Genomic DNA, 14,063 nt, shown 5'->3' on the forward strand with positions numbered 1-14,063 from the left:
GGTTCATCGTCCTTCAATTCCTGCTGTGTATTGGGATCAACATTTGGCAAGAGGAATGACAAGGGAAACATGGAAGAAAATGAAACTGTGGAGCTCCACTTTAATTGGTGTAACCCTAAGTTTTCTGCCTTTGCATCACTTATTCACCTAAAACTTGTGAGATTTGTCTCATTATGTTCCCAGCAGTCTGTTATCACTTTTGGCAGGATTTTCATCACATTGTCCCTGGAGATTAACCCAGCATGCCAGTGCCTCTGATTCACTGTTCTGATTCTTAAAGACATGTCTCATTCCCACCTGGATTACTGATACTGGGGATGTTTTGGATGATCCACTTCAGGTTCTCAGGGCCTAGGCCTGTAATACATCTAACTTCCTAAGGTTTGATTCTGCTGCTGACATGTAACCTAAGCTACATATCCATAGTCCAAGACAGATTTCATGAGTACCCATCACTTTGTAGAGATGCTCTACTTGCCTGTCCAGACAAACAACAAAGTATGTTTTAAGCTTCCTTGTCATTAGCTTTTCATCAAACCAATCCCCAAGACATCTAATAGCTCTTATTTGCTCCAGAGGTTCATAAAATGTTAAGGAGATTGGTGCAATTGTATGCCGCCTTGAGAGGCAAATTACTTGTGTTTTTGCCACAGATGGTTTGAATCCCCATTTAATTGCCCATTTTCCACTTCAACTATTGCAGTTCACATTTTCTTACTGATATCTTATGCACAAAGCCCCACCAACCACACACAAAGATTTTCCTATGCTTTGTTCAACCTGAGACAAGATGCCATTGATCATTATGTTGAATAATAATAGACTACATACACCACCTTGTGGAATTCCTTTCTCCACTGAATACTCTTGAGTTTGTATAGGCTACTGTTACACCATGTACCTTCCACATACACATCAAACAATGATCATCAATAAATTCTTCAATAACTAATCAATCAGTGCATGCTCTCATTCCAAAAGTAAACATGGATACTGCCTACTGTACTGGAGTTTGTAGAGACATATAGGACCAATATATATTCTAGTAATATAATATGATATAATATAATATAATATAATATAATATAGAGTATTAATATTAGTGGTGACAAAAAAATGAATGAATGAAGTGAACAAAACAATTCTTCACTTCGACACTCCAGCCAATATTCATAAACATCTCCTTATCTTACATTATTGCCCTATGGTTAAAAAGGTGGTCAAAGTTAGATGTATTGGTGGTTATGTATCAGAAACAGAGCACATTATTAAACATAAATCTAATTTCTAAATGTGCCACAGTTAGCCAAGATGAGCTAATCTGCAACTGCAGTCACCCAGATACATTGCTATAAAGTACCCATAAGAAATTATAATGGCGAATTAATTATAAGGCAGTAAAAGTAAAATTAAATTGTTTATAGCAGGGCAAAACTGGAAAAACATATTTAAAACAATTCAAAAATAAAGTGACTAAAATATTTATCTTTCACACTTAAAATGTCCCTCATTAGTTCCCGTTACTTCTGAGTGTAACGCGCATGCGCAAACAAGCAACACCACACCACATTCCCCGCTTCTCCTCGCAGCTTCCTCCTCGCAGACAAACATTCAGGAGCAAGCTGACTGCTATATGCTTCCTACATGATCGTCTGAATAAATGTACGTGCGTTTCTCTCACCAGTCTTTACGAGGAATAACATTCTGATCGCGGAGCTGCAGTTAATTCCCGTGAGTATCGTCTAACCACTGATTCCTCATTGTTTGAATGGAGGGCCCCTCCGTGGCAGCTCTGGCGATTTGTCAACAGCATCAATCAATTTAAGGCAGACGGAATGATCATACTGTATTTAGCTCTTGTTATAAAACCAGTGGGTTTAATATTTAGAGTTATCTCTTTCTGTCAGAGTTCAAATCTTAAATACTGAAATAAATATCGTATCTACACTGGGATGTTAGTGTCAATTTGGGTCGAGAGGTTCCGTTGCAGCCTTTGTTTGAATTTTCCTGTTACAGCTTTATTACATTTAAACACGAATTGCCATCGAGCCATTTGAAATGAACACAAACTGGCCTGAGATTACTGTGTGAAATGTTTCTGTTTACGTCTTTAAATATTTACAAGACAAGTTAGCATTAGCTAGCTAAAGCTAATTGAGAAAGGCTACATTCATAGCTAAAGGAGAAATCAATCGAACAGATCAGGTATTTTTAACCACTAAACACCAGTAGAAAATCTGTACCCTTTGCTAAGCGGTTAGTGTTCAACACTTACTGAGATTACAGTGTCATTTCCAGAGGCTGCATAGCCATGAACCGGCTCCCCTCTGTTAAAGGTTTACAAGATTAGCATACGTATCAAAGCAACCACTGGGAATTTAGATTTGATCGTTTTGTCAATGAAATATGGCATACAAATCTCTTGGAGGGACCATTGTTACAGCTTTAATTATTATGGACACGAACCAATGCAAATACATTGTGTAATTACTAATGTAGTCTATATTTTGTAGTCTTAATTAAACACTAATGCATCATCATGTGTTGTCTTGTGTTGTGTTGTGTTGTGTTGTGTTGTGATACTGGCGAGTAGCTGCTTATTGGAGACCTTTCTAAATATGGAACCGTTTGGCTGTTTCACATTTGAATATGTAAACCTTTCATGATGCCATTTCCCACAAAACTCTCAGGCTGCAAGCACATTTCTGTCCTTGGTTGTCTGAATGTAACAGCACTGACTAACTTCTAAAGAATTTCATTCTTAACTTATTTCAATGTCTGCTTCTTCTCTGTGTCAGGATCCTGCACAATAAATGCTGATTTCCTCACCATGGCAACAGAAGATAAGAAACCAGACACAGATACAAAACCTCCAGTTGCACCATCAGCTTCTGCCAGTCAAAGCAAGGTTTGGATTTCTTGAATATTGTCAGTGTTTCCTGCAGTGTCTCTTAACTCATTAGTTTTTATGGTAATTGTAAATGAGGAAATATCAAGTGGTTCTTGTAACAAACTAATGCTTGCCCTCTTGTCACACGGCTGGGGGAGAGTTTTAAATGTCATGACGTGTTTTCATTTACAGTCTGCACCTGCCAAGCCAAACTACAGCCTGAAATTCACATTAGCGGGCCACACGAAAGCCGTCTCCTCCGTCAAATTCAGTCCCAGTGGAGAGTGGCTCGCCAGCTCATGTGAGTTGTTTTACCATTTTTCACATATGACTAATCAATTAACAAGCTCTACTGTAAATTATCTATATGGGATTTTATTATATGCCCTATCAGTGTTAAGCCATTTTGTAAAAGAAACAAGAAACACCCGTTTACAGCAGTGAATCTGGTTTTACGGAGGCTACAGCAACAGTGATTGCACATTTATTTTGTCTTTACAGCTGCTGATAAACTCATCAAAATCTGGGGAGCGTATGACGGCAAGTTTGAGAAAACCATATCTGGACATAAACTTGTGAGTTTGTCACACTCTCATCTTTGCTGCGGTGTTGATGCTATTTTGTTTGATGTTTTGAAAAATGGGATTGTATTTGTCAGGTGGAGCAGTTGTAGCATCGGCGATAAAGAAGCCACAGCTGCACGCATCGATAAAGCTGTGGTTTTGTTATGTTGCACACCTGCTGTGCTAATCAGAGCCTTTAGTGCTATGTGACTAATTAGTTCCTGTGACTCCACAGGGCATATCTGATGTGGCCTGGTCCTCTGACTCCAACCTCTTGGTGTCTGCATCAGATGACAAAACCCTGAAGATCTGGGACGTCAGCTCGGTAAGAGACTGAAACAGTTTTGTACAACTGGCTTCCCAATTATGCCAAACTAAACGTGCAGGAGAGTGTGACCGGTCAGGCCTTGTTGCAGCGTCTTGTAACATTATAAATTCATGAAGTACAAACATTAAAATCCATGCACACCGTTTGGATCCATATCTGTGGTTCCAGCTCATGTTTAAATTTTTTATCCCCGTTGAAGCAGCAGCTGCTTCCACTGTGTTAGCTGAAGACGGTCTAATGCTTCTTCTGCTCCGGGGTGAGGAGTAATTGTTCACCTCTGTTCCGCTGCCAGCGAGAATGTGACAATTCAGCTGCTTTTTATTTTTCTTTCATCCAGGGAAAATGCCTAAAAACTCTAAAAGGTCACAGCAACTACGTCTTCTGCTGCAACTTCAACCCCCAGTCCAATCTTATCGTGTCAGGATCGGTGAGTACGAAGCCTTTGGCATGAAACAAGCAGTAAATGGAAACCAGATGTTAGACCTTTTCCAAAGCACTCACTTCGAGCATTAGAAGCATGTCTCTGCGAGGTTTAAAAAAAAAAAAAAAAAAAAAAAAAGAGAGATGAATGTTTGTCTTTTTTTTTTTTTGGCGTCTAGTTTGACGAGAGTGTGAGGATATGGGACGTGAAGACTGGGAAATGTTTGAAAACATTGCCAGCTCATTCTGATCCAGTCTCTGCTGTAAGTTATTATTTTTAAATTCTTAACATAAGTTCAATCTTCCAGACGAAAGATTAACATGATGTCGGTAACGTGATGATCCATGTCGCCTCACAGGTTCATTTCAACAGAGACGGCTCCCTCATTGTGTCCAGTAGCTATGACGGCCTCTGGTGAGAACAAACTATATTATTTTGTTTGGTTTTCTTTTTGCACACACATCACAATAGTCAAAACAATTAAATGCAATAAGGTTTTTTTTTTTTTTTTTTTTTAATTTGTAGCCAAGTACACTGTCAGTCGTGTTGCCTCTTTGCCTTCAGTAATAGCACAGTAGAAATGTCAAGCAGCGCTCCTCATTAGCAGATTACTACTCAGTCAGTTTAACACGTAATGGATCTTGAAACTTATTTGCCACCGCACAGCATAATGTGCCACTATGCTCTTATGTAATAAAGAAAATAATTTAAAGTCTCGCCTCTTTAATAAAAATGCGTAGGAGGGGGCTTATCAGCAAATGCCTTGTCAATATTTACAAATGTAAATGTGTATTCAGACATGTCGTACTACAGAAGCAACAGTGTGCCTGCAAGAGGCAGATACATTCTGTTTGCAGATGTAATTAAAATTCTCATTGTATTGTTACATTGGTGCAGAAATGCTAATTAGTATTGGCACTGCCACAGCATTGTAAAAAATGGTGAAGCTACGCTAGCTCTGCTCACATACTGTGGACTGGCTTGTTTGTTGCATCTGTGATTGAGTAGTTGTTTTGTTTTTCAGTTGACATTGACCAATCAGGGGGGGGCGGCCAGACAGATATGACTGAGAAATGGGCAAACATGCTGTTTAAGGCTCCAAATAACAGAAATGACATAAATAATGTGTAGTAACCAACAGTGTGTTAATTTTCATGTGTTGTCAGATGTCGAATTTCTTAGTTTCAGAATCTCAAAACGACCATAAAACAAATTCCAGCTCTATTAGCTTCATAACCAAGCCCCAGTTAATAAGCTGCTGCTGTGTGTGTGTGTGTGTGTGTGTGTGTGTGTGTGTGTGTGTGTGTGTGTTGTGTGTGTGTGTGTGTGTGTGTGTGTGTGTGTGTGTGTGTGTGTGTGTGTGTGTGTGTGTGTGTGTGTGTGTGTGTGTGTGTGTGTGTGTGTGTGTGAGTGTGTGTGTGTGAGTGTGTGTGTGTGAGAGAGAGTCTGTAGCTGTGAGACACCAGTTCTCTTATCACCAGTGCTTATATTAAAGAAAATAAGCTCGTCTGATTTGCCTTTGACAGGAACTGGCAACACTCCACACAGAACATATCTGTGTCACTGAGCTGCAACCAGACGGAGTCTTTCTTCCATGTAGTGAAGAAATGCTCTGCTTCACTGTGTATTTTATTTATTTAGTTTTTTTCTAATGGCTTTCTTTTGCTGCTGCCACTTCTTTTTAAATCCGGATTTCATGGCAGTCAACAGAATATGAAGATGGCAAAATACATTTAAGAGACTAAACATGAATAATACTCTCCATGTGGGAGTTAGGTGTCGTGACAGTGCCTGAAACATGTAGCTGATGTGTATGGATTATATCTCCACTGTGTGTGTCTGTGTCTGTGTACGTATTCTAACAATGGAATATTTTAACAACTTTATCAACTGCTAATTAAATCGTTTTTTTTTTTTTTACATTCACAGCCGAATCTGGGACACAGCCTCGGGGCAGTGTTTAAAGACACTCATAGGTAAGATCATCCATCTTCAGTCCCCTTGACCTGGTTCGGTTGAATCTGTTACAGCAAACAGTGGTTAAGATCAGTGACAGAAAATCCAATTTCTTTGTGAATTATGGCATAAACTGTGTGACAAAGTCAGTATTTATGTATTTATTGTTCTTGTGCTGACTCCTCTGTCTTCTTCTTTGTGTTTATATTAGACGATGACAACCCCCCTGTGTCATTCGTGAAGTTTTCCCCCAACGGAAAATACATCCTGGCTGCTACACTGGACAAGTGAGTGTTGAGTCCCTGCAGCTCCTGTTTGTTTTAGTTTTCATTATGTCATTTATCTGCTTCCTTTTTGCACGTTTTTCACCAGCAGAGAGCAGCATAACACTATAGTCAGCTTTCCTCACCTCCAGGTTTATACAAACAGCAGGTACATGAAGTGAACATGAATAAAATATTGTTGATTTTTACATTGTTTTGCTGTATTTGTGTTTGTTTTCCAGCACGCTGAAGCTGTGGGACTACAGCAAAGGAAAGGTGAGCTCAACTGTTCATGTATAAATCACTTGTTTACACTGTTTTCAAATATAATCTTTTTGAATTATTATATAATTTGACCTACAAAGAGTGTAAATTAGAACGAATCAGTCTCATGTTTCCAGTCTAGTTTAATATATTTATATGCAAATCTCTACTACCTTAATGTTGATAATGATATGTTTAACCTGATAATTACAGTAAATTATTCTAATCTCTTAAACCTTTGTTTACTAATGAATACAATAATCCAGTTTGTGCTGCTGGGAATATTTTTGACAGTGTGATTCAGATGTTTATTTTATTCTTTGTCTTCCATCTTTCCAGTGCTTGAAAACGTACACGGGCCATAAAAACGAGAAGTACTGCATATTTGCAAATTTCTCCGTCACCGGTGGAAAGGTAAGAGCTCCTGTTCCTCTGAGTGTTAACCACTCATCTTTAATGTAACATGTAACTGCTGTTCAGTGTCTCCCCTGGACTGTTTGTGTAATCATTTACACTTTCCAAGTAACTGGCCATGTGCAGATGAGTGTAACTCGCACCTAAAAGCTCCGCGGCTGCTCTCTTGCAGTGGATCGTGTCGGGCTCAGAGGACAACATGGTTTATATCTGGAACCTGCAGACGAAGGAGATTGTGCAGAAACTCCAGGGCCACACAGGTACAGCACACACGTCGTCTTACTTTGTTTCTGAAAGCACACATTTCAATCGAAATTAATCATGTGGTTCATTTCTGAAGGAGAAAAGACAGAATTCTTTTTTTTAAGACAGATATTTGGGGTGTAAATAAATGGTCTTCTGAACTATTCGAAGCTTATAAAACTTTAATTTGCATTTCTAAACACCGTTTCAATTTTCCATCTCATCGCTTCCTTTCAGACGTCGTCATCTCGACTGCCTGCCACCCGACAGAGAACATCATCGCATCTGCGGCTTTAGAAAATGACAAAACCATCAAGCTATGGAAAAGCGACTGCTAAGCCCTCTTGGATCTTTTTGGGGGCTATTCATATCTTTTTTTTTTTTTTTTTTTTTTCTACATTTTGTTGTAAGAAAAGAGGACGTTTTTTTCTAACAGAGAGCACCTGCTGGATGCAGACGGCTTTCGGGTAATGAAATTCAGCACGGAGAGCCACACACACACACACACACACATACGCACCGTATCAGCCGAGGCTAGTCCTGCAGCGGACGTGTTCCCCCTTGTCGCATCTGAGATCGTTCATCAGTGGTTTCTTTTTACCCCACACGTGCCAGATTTTGTCGTCTCAGAAGGGAAATGGGTGAATTTTGTTATACAACACCGCTCTGGTGCTTCAGTATTTTTTTTTAACACTGCATTAACCCTAATGTCACTGCTGCATACCGGCTCCCACACACTCATTTATGGCCTTGTATAATACATCTAATAATTCGGACTTCCCCCCCCCCCCATTTCTTTTGTCTGTGTAACTGTAGGGTTGTCTAAATTTCTTCAAGGTGGAGGTGACTTTGACATCAAGCTTCACATTTCAGTAAAAAAAGAGAAAAAAAAAGAGGTACCTAAAACCCTTCTGTCTGTTATTTATTCAAGTGGTGCCACAGTTACTTCTCTTTCTCTCCTTAACATCAAATGTCAGATCTTAAGTAAGCGCTGTGCCATACCATGAGATATTTTCAGAGCTTGAACCAAGTCCATAACACCTTAAAATGTGATGTCACATATACAATATTTTGAGAATTACAATCTACAATATTGAAATGAGTATTTTCTTTTTACAATCCTACTGGAGCCTTGACTTGAGATCCCTCCTCTCCTAATGTTAATATTTTACAGTTCACCACAGTGACCAAATGCATTTATTTTGTGTTGTAGTTGTACATAGTACGCCGTCATGTACTGTGATTGGATTATTTTAGCTGTTGTTTTTTTTTTTTTTTTTTTATAATTACTGCTTTCTGATTAGCTCATAGTTCTGCACACAAAGCCAGCAGCCTCTGTTCTCTATAGTTAACCTGGATTTTTGTGGAATCTGTTTTGCATTCGACAGCTATGACCTGCAACTTAATAAAACCAGTTTTTGTATGTTTCATGTTACCGAGTCATGAGTGAAAACATCTTGTTTGGAGTGTGTTTTCGGGATCCGTTAACAATCAACTCAGCGTCAGTCGAGCTCACTTTAAAGTTTTTTAATAACTTTTTTTTTTCTGTCCATGAAGGAACATCAGAGAACAACCCACAAAGAACAGATGACAAAAATTCCACCTCCTTTTTAAAAATAGACAAAAAATATAATGAAGACAATCCCGTCTTGCAGCGACAGGTTGAAAATGGCGAAGTAAAGGCGACACAGTTTACCAAGGTGCCAAAGCCAACCATTCCTCTCATTTAATAATCTGAAAATGTTCTCTTGCCTCGTCAAATAAGCTTTTCCACAACGTATACAACAGCCCACAGAAGAAAAGGCAAAGAACAGAGCACATAAGCAAGGGATAAAATTACCTTTGTACAAAAATAGATCTTTTTCCAAGTGTTTTTTTTTCTTTCTTTTTTTTTTAACTTGAACATTTTACTGTCTATGCAACAAAGAAAGCAGTGATTGTGTCACAAGCTCAGCTTTTCCTGATTACATTTTTTTGAACATACACTTGCCAAGCAACACGTATTTTGGAGGGTTTAAAGACTTAACCTTTTTGTTTTCTCTCTTTCATAGTTTTTTTGAGGTCCCATAAACTGCTGAGAAGCTGGTTCTTTTTGAGTTTGGAGGTGCTGCGATTCTGCTGGTTGATTGAGAGTAATTTTATAAAGTCAAGGTTGAAATGTAAAAAAATAAAACAAACAAACAAACAAAAAAAACCCTCAGATATTTGTGAAAAAAAGAAAACACCATAAAACTCTGAGTTGAAGAACACCTGGTGCGGAACAGTTTGGTCTGAAAGACTTGTCCCCCTCTGTCAATGTTGGAAATACTCAAGGAACAGATCTGTTATATATTTATAAATATATACACATATACATATTAACAAAATATAGCTTTATGTTATAAAGCATTCATGTAGATTATCATTCCGTGTGGGTGATCGTTTCTTTTATCTCGTCGAGAAGATCCTTGTCTGTCCATTTCCTGCAGGGGAGTGAGCTCCCACATCATCCACTTTATGGCTTAAGATACCTGCAGTAACCAATCACAGTAAACTAAGAGCAGGAGACCTCGTGACACTGACGACAACAGGAGGATAATAATTTTAAAGTTGGGTCACCCTGTTGGAAAAAAAGAAACATTTAATTGCTTAATATCTGCTTTTCTTGATTAAGAAATGTCGCCCGGTGTTACAGAAAAAGCTGAATGTGAGTAGAGCTTCTCTTTGCCATAATGCTTAAATTGACAGTTTTTTTTTTTCTTTTAACAGACAAACAAGTATCATTTTCCAGAATATAAATACTGTAAACCGAGCTCAAGCTGGCAGTTAATACTGTCACCTGGATAGTTAGTAATAACACAGACCACCTCATTGAAACTGTTGAGTAACAATAAAACAACAAACCAACAGGTCATACTGAAGTTATTGCTACTTATTTTCAGTTTTTAACAAGCACAGACACTGAGGTTCTTGTCTGATCCAAAAGAACATTGATGATAATAACACTGTGAGAAAGTGCCGTCTTGTTGTCTGATTAAATACTTGTAGAAAAAAATTCAAGTAATGTTGCAGTGCTGCTTCTCTTCCACTAGAGGGAGCTCACAGCTCTTAAATCTCACGCCAAATCCCTCACACTCTCGCTCTCTTCTCCAAACCGCTCTGAGACTGAAAGTAAAGGTCGTCGTCCTGCTTGAAGCATACAGTATCTGACATTTCAATGCTGGCATCTGAACTGGGTCTTTGCTTTTTCTTCATAAGGAAAAAGATCAGCGGATGTCTGGGGATCAGTTTCTCAGGAGGTGGATTAACGCACCACTGGAGGCCCTTCAGTGATGCACGTCTGTGAAAACCGGCCCCAAGTCACCCTGAAAGTTTGACATATGGTCATCGTTTCAGTGGTGTTTTGGTCAGAGTCACCACTGCCATGGAGTCCTGATGGTGGCACCAGAATAATTTGATACTTTTTCAGACTTTTCTTTTTTCTTTTGTTGAAATTATGTTCAATTAATAAATTTGACAAACTGAAAAAAAAAAAAACTAATAAAGTAAAATAAACTGAACTCATAGTGCGGATCAGAAGCTGACAATTGGCCAATAACAGCTCCTTTTACCGCTCTGTGGATTGGCCGTCATTTCACTTTTAAGTGACAATTTAAATGCTTAAAGTGGAACTGTAAACGTTAAAGCAGTAAACAAACAGATAAAATATATCAGGCACATGGAATACCAAGAAAAGATTTATAAGCCTTTTTAAAATCAGCATTGTTATTCAATTTTAAAATTCAGTTATTATTTCATAAAAAAGGGCAATAGAATCTTTAAATGGCAAATGTAATTATCTTATTTTGCTTTTTACTTTGAGTTTTTAAATGCAAAAATAAATTGGAAATCGAATTAACCTTTTGAATTCATTAATTAAATGTTAAGGGATTAAAAAAAAAAAGTATTTACGTGGCACTATCAAGACTCCATACACTCAGTGTGACCACAAACTGATGAAGAAGTAGTTAATATGTGAACACTGAAGGGAAATCCTTGAATTTAATTCTCTTTCAGTCATTTTCTCTTGCTCTGCTATTATCTAGCATGTCCATAACCTCCACTGTGCTCCACTGTACCATAACACACTGTCAAATAGCTGTTTGTTTTCTATGTAATGAGTCACAGCTAAATAAACTGGTACAGAATCAAATATCTGAATAGTGGGGAAAATAACTTCAATTAGATTTCTGCTCCAGGAAATGATTACAGTGGACCCACACCTCACAAACACCTGTTTTAAAAGGAATCAGACCTTTCTGAGCTGTTAGAATATGCACCCGCTCTGTGGACAATCTTTGGAAATGCACTTGATGCATAGTTTTGCAGCAGCTGCAGCATTTAGAGAAAAAGGAGAAGAGGAAAAAAAAAACAACAAAAAAAAAAAGCAGAATATGGGCATAAAGCATGTTTATACATAACATGGAGACATTTAACATTTCAACTTGAGTGACACTTGGTTGTCCAGAGAAGTGCAGAGAGAGCGAGTGTGCGTGACCCTCTGAGGAGGGCAACAATTGGGGCGTGCCTGATTGGGCCGGGGCCAAATTCCACCACAGAGGTCGATTACATCAACATCAGCTCTCCATTTAGGAACCCGACTCCACTGTCATGAGGTTAAGTGCCAAGTAACAAACAAATAAACAAAATAATGGCTCTGCTGCATCAACACGCACTTCTCCCGCATTTTGTAAATGTTTAAATGAGTGTCAGGAACTGAAGGTCTGAGGGATGGAAACAGAGGTAATTGTGCATTGCTGTTGTTAAAATGAAAAACTGAAAATAGCGTCAATACTGTATGCGGTTGTAACTTTCTGTACAGGTAGATATGAGGTGTTTTGAAAAGCTAATACCCGCCGCTTTGAGCAGAGGGGATTGTGGAGGTGTAAATGGTGTGCTCAAATTCACATGAAATGACGAGTGGGGAGGTTGGACGTGGGACGGAAAGGAGCTCAGGGGCTGACGAAACAACAATATCCCCCCCACAGATGAGAACGAGCGCTCACTTTCCAGCCATCCGAGTTCGATGTGATCTCTTGAAAGCTTCCGATGAAGGCCAAATGTTTAAAAGAGGATGACAAAAGTTGTTCCAAGCTGCTGCGCCTGCTGGTTGCCTTTCAGAGCATCCAGTGATGCTCATGCAGCCTAAAGCTAGCGTGAGGCTAATTTACAACAGCCAGCGTTTTTCCTATGTGCAGAAAAGAACAGCGCAGATTGTACATAACAAACTCTCAAGCATCTCTTTCTCGATCAATACGTTAACTGAAGGGCTGATTAGTGGACTAACAGGTCGTCCTCCCCGATGTTGCACAGTGCTAATAGAGTAAGACATGGTTGTATTTGTTGGAATTGGGCAGAGACCTGAGGTTTTTGAACACTTCCAGTCTTGTTAACCTACCTCTGAGTTCTACTACTCCAGAAAGCTCACACTTCAAAAAACAGCTAGTGCAAGACCTGATGTGTTCAGTCGAGTCAGGCAGGAACGGACGAGTTCCTTTAAGCAGACATCTTCCCCCACCGTCCCTCCCCAAAGTAAGTTCAGTCCTGAAAGACGGAGAAGGCTCAGGTCCAAGTCTAGACAGCCTGAGGCTCTCCGAGTCCACGATTGTCCCGATCACAACGCTGAGTGTCCAAATATGACATCATCACCGTTTTTTTTTTTTTAATATACCTGGAAGCATAACCGTGGGTGTTTAAAACCTGATCATCTCTGCTTTTTCTCGTCAAGGTGTAGGAACAGCAAAGATGAAAACGATGGCTCAATACGTTTCTTTTGTCCTCTGTCCTTCCTCAGTTCAGTCCACTGTTGTCGTCACTCGTGTTGTCGTGTGATTTTCATATATATATTTCTTATTTATATATTTTTACAAGGTATAAAACAGACCCACAGACATGATGATTTCATTGTTTCGAAACACATCAAAAGGGAGCCGAGGAGCGAGGGGAGGGAGGAAGGGAGAGGTTCTCCGTCCAAAATCGTCACGTGATCTGTCCCTTGCTGGAGACAGGATTTTTAAAAAAGGACCCTGCTCCTGATCCATGGCTGGTGGGAGATGTAGGAGGAGGAGGGAGGGAGGGAGGAGGAGAGGAGAGGGGCGAGGGCTCAACCCCCTTACGCTATTATGTCATTTGATGTGGAGCCTCTAGCATCTCCATGAGGAAGGTGTCGATGGGCGTGTCGCCGATGAGCTTAAAGAAGAACAAGTGCTCCAGACACTTCAGGCCGATCGAGCGCAGCGCTGGTAACCGCAGCAACAGCTTGGCAAACCTGTCACAACACAAGACCAAACGAAAACACTTGACTAAAATAAAACATCGGCATGATACATCTGACAGGAAGAGGGAGGGAGAGGAGATGTTCTCGAAGCAAAACAATCTTAGTACAGACTACATGACTAATACCACAAATACCTACAGTATCATCAGTATAATGTGCAGCTGCCACGTGTTGGGCCTCATGCAAGAAGCACTCATATGAACAAATTCATTCTCAAGTATTACATAAAAGTTATTTAAGAGAATGACTTAGAAGTTTTTCTTAGGTACAGAGGTTACAAGCGGTCCAGGTGCGTAGTACCACTTGTGTACAGATCATACTTCACTTGTTTGACTTATAATTGCATATAATTAATAATATTTCCTGTTTGTTGACATGACGACAGACCCTTGTTTCTGTTTCTGTTTTTGTCTGCTGATTTCCAAC

General features: G+C 39.4%; 2 protein-coding genes across 4 annotated transcripts in view; one reads left to right on the plus strand and one right to left on the minus strand.

Annotated features, from left to right (window-relative positions):
* The first annotated feature begins 1,546 nt into the window (after window positions 1–1,546).
* On the plus strand, window positions 1,547–8,765 carry LOC130186153 (WD repeat-containing protein 5). Its single transcript, XM_056402941.1, has 14 exons — window positions 1,547–1,731; window positions 2,799–2,908; window positions 3,083–3,191; window positions 3,392–3,465; window positions 3,689–3,778; window positions 4,119–4,208; window positions 4,381–4,464; window positions 4,561–4,616; window positions 6,132–6,178; window positions 6,370–6,445; window positions 6,664–6,697; window positions 7,025–7,099; window positions 7,272–7,359; window positions 7,580–8,765. Exons 2-14 carry the CDS (start codon window positions 2,831–2,833, stop codon window positions 7,678–7,680), a joined length of 1,002 nt encoding a protein of 333 aa, XP_056258916.1. The 5' UTR covers window positions 1,547–1,731; window positions 2,799–2,830; the 3' UTR covers window positions 7,681–8,765.
* Window positions 8,766–8,854: 89 nt separating this feature from the next.
* Window positions 8,855–14,063, minus strand: part of rxraa (retinoid X receptor, alpha a) — a 108,311-nt gene continuing 103,102 nt past the window's right edge. For all 3 annotated transcript variants that reach the window (XM_056402938.1, XM_056402939.1, XM_056402940.1), the window contains exon 11: window positions 8,855–13,628. In XM_056402938.1, coding sequence (XP_056258913.1) covers window positions 13,481–13,628 — 148 coding nt within the window. In that variant the 3' untranslated portion in view covers window positions 8,855–13,480. The remainder of the gene's footprint in view (window positions 13,629–14,063) is intronic.

Source organism: Seriola aureovittata, chromosome 18, assembly GCF_021018895.1.
Source record: "Seriola aureovittata isolate HTS-2021-v1 ecotype China chromosome 18, ASM2101889v1, whole genome shotgun sequence".
Classification (NCBI taxonomy): domain Eukaryota; kingdom Metazoa; phylum Chordata; class Actinopteri; order Carangiformes; family Carangidae; genus Seriola; species Seriola aureovittata.

Bases quoted from the DNA above. Each gene is read 5' to 3' on its own strand.
- LOC130186153 (XM_056402941.1), top strand. From the start codon at position 2,831: ATGGCAACAGAAGATAAGAAACCAGACACAGATACAAAACCTCCAGTT. The intron at 3,779-4,118 runs GTAAGAGACTGA...TCTTTCATCCAG, and splicing joins AGATCTGGGACGTCAGCTCG to GGAAAATGCCTAAAAACTCT. The intron at 7,360-7,579 runs GTACAGCACACA...GCTTCCTTTCAG, and splicing joins GAAACTCCAGGGCCACACAG to ACGTCGTCATCTCGACTGCC.